The sequence below is a fragment of the Seriola aureovittata genome, chromosome 13 (assembly GCF_021018895.1).
Source record: "Seriola aureovittata isolate HTS-2021-v1 ecotype China chromosome 13, ASM2101889v1, whole genome shotgun sequence".
Taxonomy (NCBI): domain Eukaryota; kingdom Metazoa; phylum Chordata; class Actinopteri; order Carangiformes; family Carangidae; genus Seriola; species Seriola aureovittata.
The window spans coordinates 8,895,434-8,911,920 of NC_079376.1; the positions used below are offsets into that span (position 1 = coordinate 8,895,434).

At 41.3% G+C, this 16,487-nt stretch overlaps 3 protein-coding genes across 4 annotated transcripts; all 3 read right to left on the reverse strand.

Moving 5' to 3' along the window:
• Window positions 1–340: 340 nt before the first annotated feature.
• LOC130180302 (putative nuclease HARBI1) lies at window positions 341–4,208 on the reverse strand. Its single transcript, XM_056393769.1, has 4 exons — window positions 3,699–4,208; window positions 2,072–2,614; window positions 1,808–1,968; window positions 341–1,258 (listed from the first exon to the last, which is right to left on the reverse strand). The coding sequence occupies exons 1-4, from the start codon at window positions 3,861–3,863 to the stop codon at window positions 826–828; spliced, it is 1,302 nt and encodes a 433-aa protein (XP_056249744.1). The 5' UTR covers window positions 3,864–4,208; the 3' UTR covers window positions 341–825.
• Window positions 4,209–5,264: 1,056 nt separating this feature from the next.
• Window positions 5,265–8,147, reverse strand: tpgs1 (tubulin polyglutamylase complex subunit 1). The gene is made up of 2 exons (XM_056393770.1): window positions 7,663–8,147; window positions 5,265–6,476 (listed from the first exon to the last, which is right to left on the reverse strand). Exons 1-2 carry the CDS (start codon window positions 8,088–8,090, stop codon window positions 5,804–5,806), a joined length of 1,101 nt encoding a protein of 366 aa, XP_056249745.1. The 5' UTR covers window positions 8,091–8,147; the 3' UTR covers window positions 5,265–5,803.
• Window positions 8,148–9,022: 875 nt separating this feature from the next.
• On the reverse strand, window positions 9,023–16,350 carry LOC130180301 (inositol-3-phosphate synthase 1-A-like). 2 transcript variants are annotated; one of them, XM_056393767.1, is made up of 11 exons: window positions 16,078–16,350; window positions 15,671–15,795; window positions 15,408–15,569; window positions 14,667–14,796; window positions 13,267–13,460; window positions 12,998–13,147; window positions 11,941–12,156; window positions 11,185–11,349; window positions 10,984–11,097; window positions 10,199–10,416; window positions 9,023–9,998 (listed from the first exon to the last, which is right to left on the reverse strand). In XM_056393767.1, the coding sequence occupies exons 2-11, from the start codon at window positions 15,782–15,784 to the stop codon at window positions 9,803–9,805; spliced, it is 1,659 nt and encodes a 552-aa protein (XP_056249742.1). In that variant the 5' UTR covers window positions 15,785–15,795; window positions 16,078–16,350; the 3' UTR covers window positions 9,023–9,802. The 2 variants fall into 2 exon arrangements, with proteins under 2 accessions (XP_056249742.1, XP_056249741.1); XM_056393766.1 differs by having other exon boundaries at window positions 16,105–16,349.
• Between the last annotated feature and the right edge of the window lie 137 nt (window positions 16,351–16,487).

The following is a 16,487-nucleotide window of genomic DNA, read 5'->3' on the forward strand; positions in this document are numbered from 1 at the left end:
GAGAGTCGTAGTGGCTCTGAACTGTGAAAGCAGCGACCTCTCGTGGCCTTAGAGTACAGTTGCATGCAACATCTGTTAAAAATATTCATTCAGTAAGTCCACTAAGCAAATGAGGACGCTTAGCATTGAGGAATATGTGGGATCTGCAGCTGCATCTCCATAATCACTAAGATGTTTCATCTCAGGTTTACATATCATGCTTATGCTTATCCTGCATTCTTCTTGCTTTTAGGAAATATCTATCTATCCATCTATCTATCTGCACAACACATCTAACTTTCTTAAAATAAAACAGGGACCTTTATGCAATGATGCAATTCATACAAATGTGCGAAATAAATGATATGTAGAAACAGTTTTATTAAAAGATAGAAGACATAATTGTTTGATAGATTTAAAAACAAAATGGATAAAAGACTATTTCACTGTTCTAAGATCCTTACCAGTAGTGGAACTAAACATGTGAAGTTTGGACAGATGGTGGCACCAGAGTGAAGACAGGCTCCTGACTAAATCAAGAGTGTTGAGTGTTTTTCTTCCATGGATGTATTCTGACTTTAGGGCACCACACTGCCAGATTTGGCTTTTTTTTTATAATCAGTGTGAGCTTTACTTCGTCAGGTTGAAGTGCATTTAAGTTCTACAGGTTTGAAATGCTAATATTGCCTTGCTTTAACTTGCCTGGCTACAGTTAGCATAGAGGTACATGTGACTGACAGTTCAGACGGACATTGCTATCTTTATAGCTATACTGCTAGTGTAACAAAAAATATAATAGCATGAGTACAAAAGTTTAGAAGGATTATCAATAATATTAGTCCTTTATCAATTGTTATGCTGTTGAAAATAGTCACAGAAGAGCTGTCGAACCTCCTCAGCATGACTTTGATCCATACTGGTAGAGAGGAGCTGCTTGTGGCTGGGCTGAGGGCTCTCTGCCTCGACCACTTCCACCTGCCACCCTGCCTTGAAGGCGTCACCGTGGGACTCGCACATGTTGTGCAGAATGCAGCAAGCCAGGATCATGGTGGGTACCACGTCCAGTCCACAGTCGTTCCTCTTGCTCAGGCACTGCCAACGTGCCCTCAGCCTCAGCAACGCCTCCTCGGACACGCGGAGCGCTCTGGTGATCTGCCGGTTAAAGAGTCGCTGCGGCTCTGTCAGTGCTGCGTGACTTGCCCTCCTGCCTTTTTCTTCAGGATAAGTCTTCATTAGCCAGGTCTGAAGCGGGTAGCAGGCCTCCCCCAGCAGCACATACCTGGACATGACAGATGGTTTTCAGTCAGTTATGGTCTGAAAAAACACACCGGGACACTTTAATATTAAAACTAAACATGTTTGACAGAATTGGGACAACATCCACTGTCTTGACATTCAGTTAGGGGGCAGAGCTTTAAATCTTAAACCCCTGTACACATAAAAAACTGTTACTATAAAAAAAAAAAAAACAAGGTTATAACCAGGCTTAAAACAAACAGGAATGTACAGTAAATGAATGAAAGTAAAAATACATTTGTCAAGTTTCTGCATTTTTATGATTAAATTTAGTGAGATGTGTGTTGTCCCCTGCCTTTTTATCGAACCTTTTTTTTCACACACGGATATTAAGTCCTTTTGTTTATGCCTTAATGCCAGATGAGTGACAAAGGCGGAGTAAAATCCTAATAAACAAAATAAAATAATGGAAAAGACTAGCAATTTACCTCTACAGTGTGTATATTGTATCCTTAAATGCCTGTAAAATTAGATTTACTTGGTACTGAATTGGATCCTGATTCAACTGTCATGCTGCTGGTTTTTACTTAACCGAAGTGGTTTTCCGACAAAGATAGGTAGCAGGGCTGGTGATAGTCCACCCTCTGCAGCTGTGGCCCACAGTGATGAGTTCTGTAAGATGTCAGCTGGGTCTGTCCCACCTGGGAAACTGGCACATACATCCCAGAATTGCCCCCGTCCACTGACGGCCACCTGAAACAGCAGAGAGACAGAAAGAGGCTAGAAGTCATAATCTGATGTAGGACAACTAATGAGCATGTATTTGCAGCAGCACAGGTGAAGGTGCCTTTTCTACCTGAGACAGCACTGAGAGCCAGCCGGCAGGGTTAGCATAGTCAGATGCGTTGTTTGATGGAGTGATGATGGCTGTGTGGAGTGTTGCGATGGCAGCGACACAGTGAGGGAAGCCCAGGTGGGAGAGGAAGAGCTGGGCTGAATCCTCCAGCTCCTGCTCATTGGGGGGGCGCAGGTAGATTGAGCTGAGGAGTGCCACGATAGCGTGACACATGTCTCTAACACACCTGCAAACAGTGGACTTCCCCACACCGAACAGGGTGCTGATGGTGCGGTACTCGATGTTTGACGCCAGACGCCACAAAGCCACAGCCACACGTTTCTCCACAGGGAGCGCCAGGCGGAAGCTGGTGTCCTGGCGAGCCAGACGGGGCCTCAGTTTGTCACAGAGGTAGAAGAAAGTCTCCCGGCTCATACGGAACTTATCCAGCCAATCAGAGGGCTGGAATTCCGTCATTACCACACGCTCCCACCAATCAGTGCTTGGAGTGGTGGTCCAGGGACGAGTGCGGATGTTGGAGCGGATACTTCCTGCTATCATCATCTGAGGAGGGATCAAAAATAAAATAAAATACATTTTCTTTGAATCAGTTCAGAGATTTTATGACATTTGTTAATACCACTGTTGAAAGGACCCATGTTTTGTTTCTTTGACCAGTGCCTGAATTTCATTACCAATTCTAGATGATTAATTTCTGTGATACTTGTAGCCAGATTTTATATTCAAGAATGCAGACATTCCTACAGAAAAACATTTTCCTTGCTCTGTTTGGTAAAATAAAAAACAATATCTGTATCACCACTTATAGTGCAAATAGAGAAGCTGTCAAAACACATATTTGTGTGTCTGTTTTGGTATGATCTGTGCAGCATACCCCCTGGCTTTACTTTCTTTTTGTTGTCAAGTACAATTGCAAATTTGGAGTTTCTATTCTTGGAGCTGTAAGAATTCACTGATTAATCGATTAGTCAATCAGGAGAAAATTAATCTGCAGCAATTTTAATACTCATTTCATTCTCATTCCAGTCCATTTTTAAGCAGAAATGCGTAACAACTGGTCTGGTTTCAACTTCTAAATTCTCAGCTTCCTCTGTTTTATATGATTGTAAATTTCAAAATTTGGGGGTTTTGTATTGTTGGTCAGACAATTGTGACAGGCATTTAAAAATAATTTCTGACATTTTTATAGACCTAACAAGAGATCGATTACTGAGAATAGAATTATAATATTATAAAATTATAAATTAGTCATTGTTGCAGCTCTATTTATGTTAACTTCTGCTCTATGGTATTGGCACACTTCTGTATCCATCTAGTTCCTGCCAAAGGAACTTCTCTAAAGTACCTAATTAAGGTCTGAATTTTTTAAAAAGAGAATGTCAGTTTTTGATTTTTAATAAATTTGCAAACTTTTCCAAAAACATGTTTTCAGTTTATTATTATGGGTTACTCAGTGTACATTAATGGGGGGAAATGGCAGTTTTATCTATTTAAATTTAGATCTACAGAACAAAAATGTGTGCAAAAAGTAAAAGGGGTCTGAATATTTTCTGAAGCTATTATATGTGATCAGGCCGGTTTTTGGGTTGTGAGGGACATAAAACGAGACAGAGAGGAAGCGACTGACCATGAGCATCCTCCTCTGTCTCTGGAAGAAGTACTGTCGGTGTCGGATGCGTCTTTGGATCTCATTGCGCCTCTGGGTGTTTGCGTTGTTTATGTCTCTCCTGCGCTTCAGCAGCATGTAGGTCATCAGGAACATGAACGACCGCAGCTGCTCCTCTTCCTCCATTTTCACAACTTCAACCGGGAGACAGCACGCAGGACATGAAGTTACGGTGGTAAAAGTACTACAGCAGCTCAGGTGTTGTCGCACCTATTGTCATTTTACCATATGGCTACTGCAAGCTTGTGTACATCCGCTTTCTTCCTGTTTGTGTCCGACTGACCAGCACAAAGGTGCTGCCATCTGGTGTCTCAAAATAAGCAGTGGTTGAAAGGATGTTTCTTGTCTGAGAAATCATCAGAATCATTTACATAAGAGGTAGCAACAAAACAGTGTAAAAAATAAAACTCCATTACAATGAATGTCCTGCAATCTAAATCTTAAAATGTTAAAGTACAGAATTATTAGAGGGAAAATAGACCAGCGTTTGTGTTATATGTATTATTATAAGATCATTATTACTGATGCATTAACATGTAAGAGACAGAACTTAAATTTTGTAGTTAATTTAAACTGTTTACACAGTAAAATGCTGGGAAGAGTAATAGTATGTATAAACTGCTAAAGCAGATGTATGGCCTTTAATGTTAAGCACTGTTAACAACAACAAAGTTAAAACGGCTGAGTGTCTGTGTTTAGTTTGGAGAGCTGGCCATCAAAGCCTGCATCAGTACAGTGATAGGTACAAAATTACAGCTGTTTGCTTGAGTGAGTTACCTGGATTTTCTCTCTGCAGTGTGACTTTTGTGAGCTGTTCATATACCACCAACCTATACAGTATGTAAGAATATAATAAAATGTATTATTTATTATTATTATTTATCATTTTCTCTGAATATGAATGTGAAAATGTAGACAATCTGGAGTTATGCTGATATGCTATTTGCTCAGTGAACCTGTGTTTTGTATTTCTTGCATACAGAACTTTTTGTGGCATATTTCTATTCCAATAGAATACCTATAAGTACTTAGTCTGGGTATTGAGGGTAATTTCTAAGAGCTTTCTCTTCTAAGTTAATATGGTTCTATTTCTAGTCTTCTAGCCTTCTCTTTCTTCTCTTGCTGGAGATAGGTCTATCTGTGGTCTTTGAGTGGCTTGTCCATGTATCAGTGAGTCAAGGGTGAGGAGGAGAGAAATTAAAAGCTCTTTTATTCCTTCTTGTCAGTCTCATCTTTGTTCTCCCACCTCCAACTCTGCCTGTAAATGCCTTTCTTTGCAACAGTTTGTCAGTGTTTATGAATGTGTGATGAGAGCACTTATATTGCATTCTCTTTAATGGCAGACTCCAAATAAGCATACAAGTGAAATAAGCGAACATCATTTTGCACAAGTCTTCTCCTGTAATCCATGTTTATTCCCCCAAATGTTTCCTGCTACAGCAATTTAATTTAATGTTAGTGTTTCTATAACAAAATGTTAGAAATGCTTAAATATATTGCAACAGCATCACAAACTACAGCCTCCACAATGATACAGACCAGTTTAATCCTTATTCCACTGACAGTCTCAACAAAACAGGAAAATGGGTAAAAGAAGAGGATTTATTACAGGGTTGTGGTATTGGATTGCATTCGATGTAGCTCAGTACATAGTGTTGCTTTCTAAACTGAGTGTTTAGTGGGGACGGCTCAACAACAATGGAAACAGGATAAATACTGATTTCTAGGAATGTATTTAGTCTATCCAAGGAACTCTATGTCCTTCACACAGTGCAGTAGCTGCTTGGTGAGTCACAGCAGACGTCGTTGACATGAATAAGTTCAAGAACAGACATCAAACAATAGGTTTTATCACGAGTGTTATTATTTGGTTTAGTGTTAGTCAGGAGAGGAGGTAATATCTGTGATAAGTGTGTACGTGTTTTTTTTAATTAGATGTTATATAGACATTTACCATTTAGGCAGCAGTAGGTCAGAGTTCAGAGACAGGACACAGGGTAATTATTTGCTCTATCATACTGTACATAGCTGTAGAATCATAAATTATGAGAAAACAGAGAAGAAACCTAGGACACAACTTTGACTCGGGTGATAAACAGCTCTGCAGCTGCATTCTCAAACTCCTTTGCATCCATGTTGCCACCTGGACCCCGAGCCTGTGCTCCAGATATAGCCTGAGCTAGCTTGCAGGGAGAGAGCTTGGCACTGGCCTCCAGGTAGCGGATAGCCTTCACATTGACTTCCAAGCAGGCATTAGATTTAGTATTAGCATTAACACAGCAGTTTGCATCACAGCCCTGGGAAGTCTCCAGTGCTTCCTGTAGGGTCCCCAGTACAGCCAGGCACAGCCCCCGCGAGGCAGGCCCTTCGTCTGGGCAGCACACCTCAGCGTAAAGCCTCTGAGCCTGCCGGATGTAGTCTGAGAAAACAGCGCATGTGAGCACACCGTGACGGAAGACATCATATGGGACGGCCTCATGGTCTTGGCAATGGAGGCGTCGCAGGAGCGGGGCGGACGTGGAGGCAGGGACTCCGCCTTCACTGCATAGACACTGCAGAGTCTGTGTGTAGAGACCTCCTCTCACCCCTCCTCCTCCTCCTCCTCCTTCCCCCCCTCCCCCTGTGGGGCTGTTGGTGCAGGAGCCTTCAGGACCCTCAGGAACCTCACCTGGATTTCTATGGGGCCCAGTGAGGTTTATGAGGTCGTAGGCCACACGGACGTTGTTGCTGAAGGCAGATCTGGGTGTAGAATGAAGAATGGAATCATTGGTTTGTCCGAAGCAGTTAGAAGGAAGAGCTTGTCTTTAATTATATTCAATTTACTTCTCGAATAATATCAATACAACAAAATGGTAGCCTGTACAACATTGTACTATGACAAAGCCTTATCATCCGTGCTAGGAGGTGGCAGTATATCAAAACAGTATCTGAAATAGTATAATATTTTGATATGTTTACAATCCTTGTCTTTTTAATAAAGGTAGATTTTGTTCTCTTTTTAGTAATTTTCTATCAAACATTGAGCTCTGGGGATTATCCACAATAACAGGGACAAAGTTAATTTCTCAATGAACAAAATTCCTCAGATACCACGTTCTAAAAAGTCTTTTGCAAAGGTTTTAGAAGGTGTAACTAATGATGGTTAAAGACCTGTTTAACCATGTTTTATAGGTCTGTCATGAGCCATAAATAAGATCAAATTTAGAATGGCAAGGATGTGGAAAATCTCACATGCTGTTGAGTCTCTAATTATACAGTCAAGTCATTGATAGTCATTAATAAAGGGGTGAAGAGTTTATCACTCTCTGTGAATGGTTCTCACAATGATCCAAGTCTGCAGTTGTAAATTTAAAAAGATGGTAAATAATTAATTTTGGTCCAAATGCTCTGCAGTTCTTTTAAAGAAAATCAGAGGTCATATAATCCACTGGGAAAGTCTTCCTGATGAATTAAAGGGCTGGAGGAGAATACACACCAGCCACAACCTGGCAACCCAAAATGTGTTCTAATTAAAAATGACTAATAATAAACCTTTGGTGAAAGATGTCCAGGTTGTTCTGTTGAGTGAATTATGCCACAAATGTACATGCTGCAGTTTGGTATGATTGCCATTGTCTATAAGCATTATACGGTGTATTGTTCATCATAGAATGGTCTGTATTTTACACTATAATCACTATGGCCAACATAGGTCATAATCACATATTGATTAAACCTGTATATTACTATCATTTTCTCAGTGAAGCAAAATTATGCCTAACTGAATTATCAGCTATCTACCACAGAAGAAAATATAGGATATGTATTAGAATAGCATGTCAAATGGGTCTTTGATAATAAAAATAAAAAAACGCCATATATCTCTTTGGAAATTCCATGAAAACAAAATGATCCACACTATAATCACACTGTTTCGACCATAGACCTTTGGGAGTGGTGCGCCAGCCGCAGGTGCCACAGTGCCCGGTTGAGATGCTGCTGCTCCTGCGCGCCTGCGCTCAGCGGGCTGTTGTTCAGCTGATCCCCATCGCTGCATCCAGCTGTGCCGGTCTCTGTCACGGAGGCGAGGTTGCAGAAATGGTCGGCTAGGAACCCGATGGGATCGTCCGATCTGGCTTCGACCATCTTCAGGATGGCCCCGCGGAGCAGCTCTCCCACCCCCGCCTGCGATAAAAACTCCCTGTCGCTGTCCGATTTGGTGGCTTTGCCCTCGGGCATCCCAGGAGGAATAACCCCGGACCGGCGTTTCTCTTTGTCCGCCATTACTGTTGACGTCCCGTGTCGCAGCAACGGCAGCGGAAGTGATGGAAGATCGTTCGGGAAACAGGAAACGGACCAGTTTATACTAGTCATGATAAATAAAATACTAAAAACAGAAAGCTAATTTTGACTTCTCAGGCCAAACAAAAAATATTTAATAAAAAGTCAAGATTTTTGATTCACTGTGTCAGAATAATGTAATAAAATATCAATTTATAAGATAAAAAGGTAAAATTATGAGATAATAAAAAGAAGAACTTGGGACTAAGTTAAAGTTAACTTTTTCTATAATAATTTGGGTTTTATGCAACATTTTGCCTTGTAATTTCAACTTCCTCCTCTCATAATTTGTTTACTCAATCAAACTTTTGGCTTATGTCATAATTTTGACAGTAAATCCAAACCAAAATGTGACTCTTTTTTCCTTGTCATCACTAATACTAAATTACTTGTAACTACTAAGTAGTCTGAAGCTTTCAGTGGAGCAGGCAATTGAATCCTTTTGGTAATCCAGCCTCATCCAACTCTCTTTTTTTCTTTTTTTCCTTTAAGGTTTGAGAAATCCAACAGGATGCTCTGTAGGCTTTTGTAAGTGTGTGTATTCTGTGTATTGATTGTAAATTCTGATACTAGTGCAGGCACAATACCTGAGACTGCAGTACCAGTACCAAACCAACAACCAATACCTTACCAATATAAAGAAGGTAAGGTTCTTAAATGTGAAATGTTGTCTAAACACACGCAGCTGTTCAAGAACTTTGGCTAACTACAATACCAAAGTGAGTGTTTGTGTGTGTGCACACAAAGGAGGCTCATTTGACCAACATCTGTCACTGATTAAATGGCATTTGTTTATGTGTTCCTTTTACTCATTACCATGTTTTTATATGATGTGTCATATACTTGTTTTAGCAACAATAGCTTTTACCTATTCACACATACAGCATTTGAACTTGACAGCTGAGTAGGAGGAAAAGTGAATTAAAAAAGACAAACATAATAATTAATGCCTCAGATATATTAAGTTCAAATGACAATATTTAAACATTTATTATATATAAATAGCCCAAGTGACTCTGCAACAAAATAGTTAAACCTATATCCACATTTCCTGTCATTTAGTTTCACACAAAAAAAGGAAAAAACTACAAAATGCCAGTGATTGACAACAACACAAAATACAGGTTAAGAATATGCTCCTCATTCATCAAGTCCATCTACATGTACAGTTACCTGTTCCATTTTCAGAGCTGCAAGGTCAACATCACATTTTTTTGTAAAACATACAGTATTAATAATATAACCAACAGTATTTCTAAGAACTATACTGTACAGTTGTATTTTACATTTGTACACGGAAACCTACTTGATAAAGTTAAAAGTCACGTGAAAGAAATCTAACAGTAAATTCAAAAACAGCTGTATTAACAAAAATATTAATGTAATTCTGTAAAAAATATTAGAACAAAATAGTCTGCCTTGAATAATGTTGTGTCATATATAGACTCAGGTGACCGCAGTCAGTGGCTTCACACCGGCCTCTGTCAAAGCAGGACCTATAGCATATCTTTTGCTAACCTCCATTCCTGATTGCATGTATACGGTGGAAATTTAGCTGCACCATGCCTTTCTTCAACAGACCAAGACTCACAGAATACCAATGATTTTAAATGCATCATACAAGTTTTTTATGTGGTCGTTTTTTTTCTACGATGACAGCTTGAGAGCTTTTGTTCTTTTTATACAAGGTATTAAGTTTTAAACTGTATTAAGTTTCAGTTCTATTTTGGGCTGTAGTGTTGCAATCATAATGCACATGCTGCATCGTCGACATGTGCACAGATGCCATTTGTTAGAGATATATGGTTCCCATTGGTGAGGATAGCTTTTTTCATTGCAGCTACTTCACCGTTGCTGTAGGTGGTTTGTGGAGGCAGGAAGTTTCTCTGCAGCTTGTGCTCCAGGAGCATGTGGTTCTGAGGAGGAAGGCCGAGGCACGCTCTGAAAAAAAGGACAAGAAGGCAGACTCTTGTCAATTTCTGCCACAAAAATAGACACCAACATTTCACACCTGTTTACCCGCTTGGGTGATTTAAAGTATCTTTCTCCTACTGAATGTAAATTTTAACTTTTTTGTGAATTATGTGGTAAGGCAGCCCAGGTATAGAAAACCTAAGTCTTGAAGTGTAATTGATCCACACCTCATGATGTTTTCTATGGAGGTTCTCTGGCGGAAGAAGGCGTTGACCACCGGGGTCCCTGATGGGACCAGAGGGGCTTTGCACAGGAAGGAGAGCAGTGCTAAGACACTGTGGAAGGACTGGAAGTCCTCCTCCCCCTGGGGCCGGACAGTCACACGCTGACAAAGCTCTGTCAGGATCACCAGGTCCAGGATGATTGGGCTGGCGAGTAGAGAGTCCTGTTGCAAACACAGAAAGAGGAGGTGAGTTTAATGGTGTGACAGCGGGAAAAAGGAATTGTTTAAGACCTTTATGAACATGTGGAACTCTTAAACCATTTTTGGAAAAAATATTGTTCTCTTCACATGCTGATCACGTGCACTGATCCTGTAACCGTAGCAGTGCCTTTTTAATACTACCACTATACATTAATCCAAATTCATTTTATTTACCATACACATTCAGTGTGTGAACGTAACCTGAATATATGTTATTTTGTGTGACGGAATAAATGGTAGAAGGCTAAGCAGGTATGCCAGTGAAACATGAAATAACTATGTCAATGACCTGCATATGTATCTTTAAATTAGCTCCAGCTTGTTAAGAAGGATTAACAGTAAGCTCAGGTACTTCTGAGCCTCCCCCCTCCTCATCCTCCTTCTCCTCCACAGCTATCAGAGAAAGAAGAATATATCTGAATGTTGAGTTTAGCAGCAATTAGCAGTTTGGATTCTTGCATTAAAAACTGCTCTAATGTAGTACGGTGTGGTTTTGCTTGTTTCTAACAAAATATAGTGACCACTGACCTCGCAGGTGTTGTGCAGAGCGATAGTACTGATCCCGCCCATCATTATTTCAGAAGTGTACTCATCCATGGCACGCTTGCTGTCTCCCACATAGGGGACATACTTAATCACCACCTGAAATAACACATAGATGGTTAATAATCCTGATCAGTTATTTTCTGTAATCATCCACATTCTTTATTCTGTGTTTGAGTCACTCACACAGTGGTCAGGTTTCTCTCCGGGCTGATACAGGATGGGGTTTGACTGGACCATGTCGTCCACCACGTTGCTCTTGGAGATCTCTTTGGAGCGGAACTGCTGCGGAGCCGACAGGTTTTTCCCATCATTGTTGCCGAGGTGATTGTAGCTGACAATGGAGGTTGGCTGTCAAGGGCAGAGGAACTAGTGGTTAGCTGTATTCCTATCAAAAGGAAGTATAATCCAGTTGTTAAATACATAACTAGCTTTCAAATGTAAAATAATCTGTAGCAGTGGTTCCCATCCTTTTTGTCCAACAACCTGTCAGAGGAGCTCAAGCACCCTCCACTGACATCACCTGTCATCTTTCAAACATTTTCTTCTGATGTATTTCAAACAGGATGCTATTTAACACTGTTATAGAAGTGAATATTGTTACAATATTTTTTTTCCTACAAAACATAATAAACCTGGAATTGTTTTTGTTCAGACTTGGTTGCATTGTTCAAAGATCACCTTTAGTTATCTGTTTTAATTTCTCTACTCACTTAATAACTCGTTTTCACGCACTTTCACCAGCCGCAGGTGGTGTTAAGTTGTTTCAGCTGACTCGGGTTGGTGGGAGGGGTGTACTGTGCATTAGGCTTTATAGTAGCTCGTAGTAAACCGTTCATCAGGACAATTATTCCTCTGAGCGATGAGCGCCTCAGTCTGATTAGCATCCATTAATTACTTTGATAATCCACCTTCCTTCCATCCATGCATCCTTTCTCTCACCTTGATTCCTGCGCTGACCAGAAAATCCACCAGCACCGACTTGATCTTGGTCTGACCAGACTTGAAGTCATCTCCTCCAATGAACACGCCTCTCTGCTCGGCCAGCTCTATGGCCCCGGGGACGAAAGTGTTCTGTGGGGAGCCGTTGATGAAGGCGCAGCCCTCCAGTATACTGGCCACTGCAAACAGAGTGGAGGGAGAAACCGCCGCTCCGGCCTGAAGGATATAGAAAAAAAAAAAAAAAAAAAGAGCGAGATAATGGCTGTTACAAATTGTATCATCATATTACACCGAAGAACAAAGCTTGACTCACAGGGCTACATATCCCCTGAAACTCTCTTTACAACATCTCTGTAGTACAGCTCTATTGTCGGCTTCATGCCTCTCTAAAATTGAGCTATTTGCTGAAGATCACAAGTCTGTGAAATAGACTATTATCGTTTCTGACTGCAGGACAAGCATGTGAAGACAGGAGATAAAATAAAAACTCATCCGAGACGCGCAAATCATAATTTTCTTCCCCTGATCTGATATGAAAGGAATAGCTGACCGTTTCAGACATATTATGGCATTTCATTTACAAATACACAGTTAAGTGTTGGGAAAGCTAATCTCTTCATCCTCTAAGCTTTAATAATCACTGAATGTGATGGAGGATTACTGTTTGGTCCTAAACATTAGGAGGAAATCAAAGTTGAATTGGTGATTCATGACTACTGGCCACCAACACAATTCAGGTGGGTTTCATGGACGATTAAAGCCTCACTAGTGAAACCAGTTTAAGGATTTGTGTCTTTAGATCTCTTTCTCAGATTAAATCGAAGGCAACTGGACTTGTATTTGTCTGTGGAAGACGTTTCGCCTCTTATCCAAGCGGCTTCATCAGTTCTTATGTATTGGTCTCTCTAGTCCGCACTAGTCTGACCAAGAAAGTGGAGTAGGACCCAGGTATTTAACCTCTTGTGGGTGGGTCCCACAAGAGGTCTTTAGATCTCATACGTTTGAGTATGTTTTATGAATCTGGAAGTTTCTGAACCAAACCAGCTCCTGTTCTCACCTGGATTGTAGCAAGCAGGTTCTTGGCGCTGTCATTGACTCCTGGTATGATATCACAGAAACGCTCGGTGTTCGCCGTCCACAGAACAATGACTTTGTCCACACCACTCGACTGATGGAAGTCCCTTATGTCAGCTCTGATCTGCTCCACCTGGAAGACCATTTATTCTTTTAACTCAAATTAAAAATCACAACAGAAACAACACAATCTAAAGTGGAATAAACAGATGAAGATGACATAACGCTGCAGGTAAGCCGACTGTGTATTACCTGCTCTGCCAGGGTGCCAGTGAGGACATTGTCGGCTCGGCTCTCTTGATTTGCAGCAATGAATTCTGGGATATAGATTGATGGCCTGGGTTTCATGCCGCTCATGTGCGGTCGGAGCTGCTCTTGTAATGACCAATCCAGCACCTGAGCTCGCTCCATAGCACTGCCCAGATCCATTGCAGACACATCCCAACCTAAAAACACAAACACACAAGTTAAAAAAGAAAAGGCGTTTAATTCCTTAGACATCTCTCACTTTCCAGAACTAAAAAGGGCAGAAGCTGACCTATGCCTGCCATCACTTTCATCTTATAATAGACTGTAAAGGATCTATAAATAGGTTGCCTATTAGAGCTATTCCCTTATGAAGCAGCAGACTAGATTGCATTAGAAGACACTGTAAGAGCAAATTTCTGACCATCTTCACCTTGTGGAAAGGCTTTTAGAGCTTCCCTGTACAGGGTGATATGGGAGTGAATTTTCACTCCTGTCCCATCCCACTCCCACAGAAATGCCCATGTCCCCTCCAAATCTCATGACAGAATAAAAAAGACCTGTCCCATCCAGTTCCTGTGTTCTGTTTTTCTGGGGTTATTTTGTGTTTTCCACAGGTTGAGAATTGACCTTTGGTGGTGGCTGGTGACCGATGTGCATGCAGAAATTCATGCAGTTTAGAGGAGACTGTAACCTCAATTTACAGATGTTCCATAAATGCCTCACATACAGGCTATTGGTAGACGCTAGCTAGGGGGGCTGCGCTCAGGGAAGGCTCTAGTCTCCAATGAGTTACTGGAGCACACGTGACTCAGACAGGTGTGTGGACAAAAGCTAGTTAGTTTGAAAAGAGTGAAATAAGGTGTTCTACTGTAAGATATGTTGGCTCTGTAGTGAGCAGCTTCTCTGATTTCTGGTGACTGCAGCATGTGTTATCCATCCACACACTTCATGCAGTGGTCAAGTGGCTGCCTGCAACCAACCAGCCACCAGAGCAGAATGAAAAAGGATTTAAAAAAAAAAAACAGAATAAGTAGAATTATGTTTACAATAAAGAAAATAGGATTTGTTCATATCAGACCTATATATTTGTGTATAAAAATTGACTTATTGTTATCAGGATTCCCATACTTCCCACTACCATTGACTTTTTTATCTGTCGTGTTCCAGTCGTGATGAATAGTGAAATTGACTCCCATTCCACGGTGATCCCACAGGAATCCCATGACCCAAAGATTCCTGAAAAATTGTCAGCCTCTTCTGCCCTGGGGTTGGTTTTCTCTGCTGTTAACACTGCTATTACCTCACTTGCCCTCTCTCTCTCTCTCTCTCTCTCTCACACACACACTTCTCAGTTTCTACCTCAGAGGTCAAACCTTAGGCAGACTATGTGCAATTGTCCATACCGTCAAAGACTATATCATTAGGATGGACCATGGGCAAGATGTCTCTGAAGGGCACGTTGACCTCGCCCTCGAAGCTTGACCCCAAACAAACAGTAGACGCCTGCAGGAAGGAGCCGAAGTAATTTGCTTCCTTAGAAACGAGGAAGAGAGTAGAGAAAAAACACTGTTATTTCATTCCATCTAAGAAGTATATTTTTTTTACTGGTTTTAAGGTTTATTACAAATGTATAATCCTATGAACCACAGAGAGAAATTACCAAAATGGAAATCTTAAGAACCAGCTCATAGAGGCAAAAATGCATGTCCATATAAAGATAAATCCCCAAGACCAGAGTCAGTTAAGCTCTTTACACTCTACTGAACATGTCAGTATAATCAGCTTTTAATGAGTCTCTACCACTCCATCAGGTGACATACAGGAGGCCATATTTACATAATAGGACAAGAAGCTTCACCAGTAGCTTTCAGGTGTTCACATTTATGTTTTTTCCTACCTTAAGACAGCCATTTATTTTGCATCCATTTCAACAAGCATGGAAATGAACTTGCCCAGATTTTAAAGTTGCTTGAGGCACTGTGGCTAATTCCACACAGTCAAGATCATGTCTACCAAGTTTAATTTTTACGTAGATTTCCCATCTCAAATACCACACGCTTCAAGTCTCTGCACGAAATGAATGTAAACAAGCGGATGATTCCCTGCATGTATGTGCACAGACAGGTTTGTGTCACTCCACTCACCTTCTCTCCAGTCTTGGTCATCCAGGTGAGACCCAGCTTGTTGGCCAGTACAGCTGCTGTGACTGTGGTCCCGTTGTTGCCTCCCCAGCCCACCAGCATCACTCCCAGCCGTGGCACATGCCTCTCAGTACAAAATGTCATCTCAGTGGTGTGGGGGGTCACCTGTTCTCCATACGGAGCATGCAGTTAGTGAGAGACTGTACGGATAGTAGATAGATACGTTACAAACATGAGACAAAATGTGAGAAAGACTGTAGACTTACCATGACTTTGTTCCCTTCTCTCTTCACTGATGTGGTCTGATAGGCATACTGAGCCACAATGTGTTTATCTGTGTATTTCACATTAGGGCTGTTGACGTAGATGTTCACTGACATGGTTGTAGAGTCTGCAAATAAACAGGAGACAATTAATTCAGCCTCTCTCCGAATGGTTGCGTCGAAACTGCTACGCGTAATTTCCTTAACACGTCATGAGTAATTCATGCTGCCCCGCGTGCCATGTTGAAAAAGGCAAGAGATGTTTAATTTCTAGTCCTTTGTGCCCTCCCTCTAGATGATAAAACTGTGAAATTATATTACCACACATTTTAGACTGTTTTACGTTATTGCTGATCATTAAAAACGGAAATATAGGTAGGTTAATAAATGAATGACTGGTACATACGCACCAACACCAAACCCGGAAGCTGCCTCACCTTTTCCCGCTTACACAAGAGTAAAGAAGTTTGTAGTTTCTTGGGTGGTTAAAATAAGATAGTACTGGTGCGTCTCGCTGACAGTTCCTCGGCTGTGTGATTAGAAATGTCTAGTCCTTTTCGCCTGAAAGTGCCGGATAGTTCCTGCCTCCCCTTAGCTCGTGCGACAGCGAACAAGTGATTATCCTTCCTTCGCCAGTGGAATAAACCAATCAGGCTGCTCCGTCTCTGTTACACAACACGCGAGGATGAGAGCAACAGCCTTGTTGCTACAGCAGCAAATGGCCCGGGTTCTCCTCCAGTCACAGTCCACGTAGGCGGGACGGTTCGGTTAAAGTACTTCCCTTCTAGAGAGTTCTCTTACCTTTCTAGAATGATGGCGG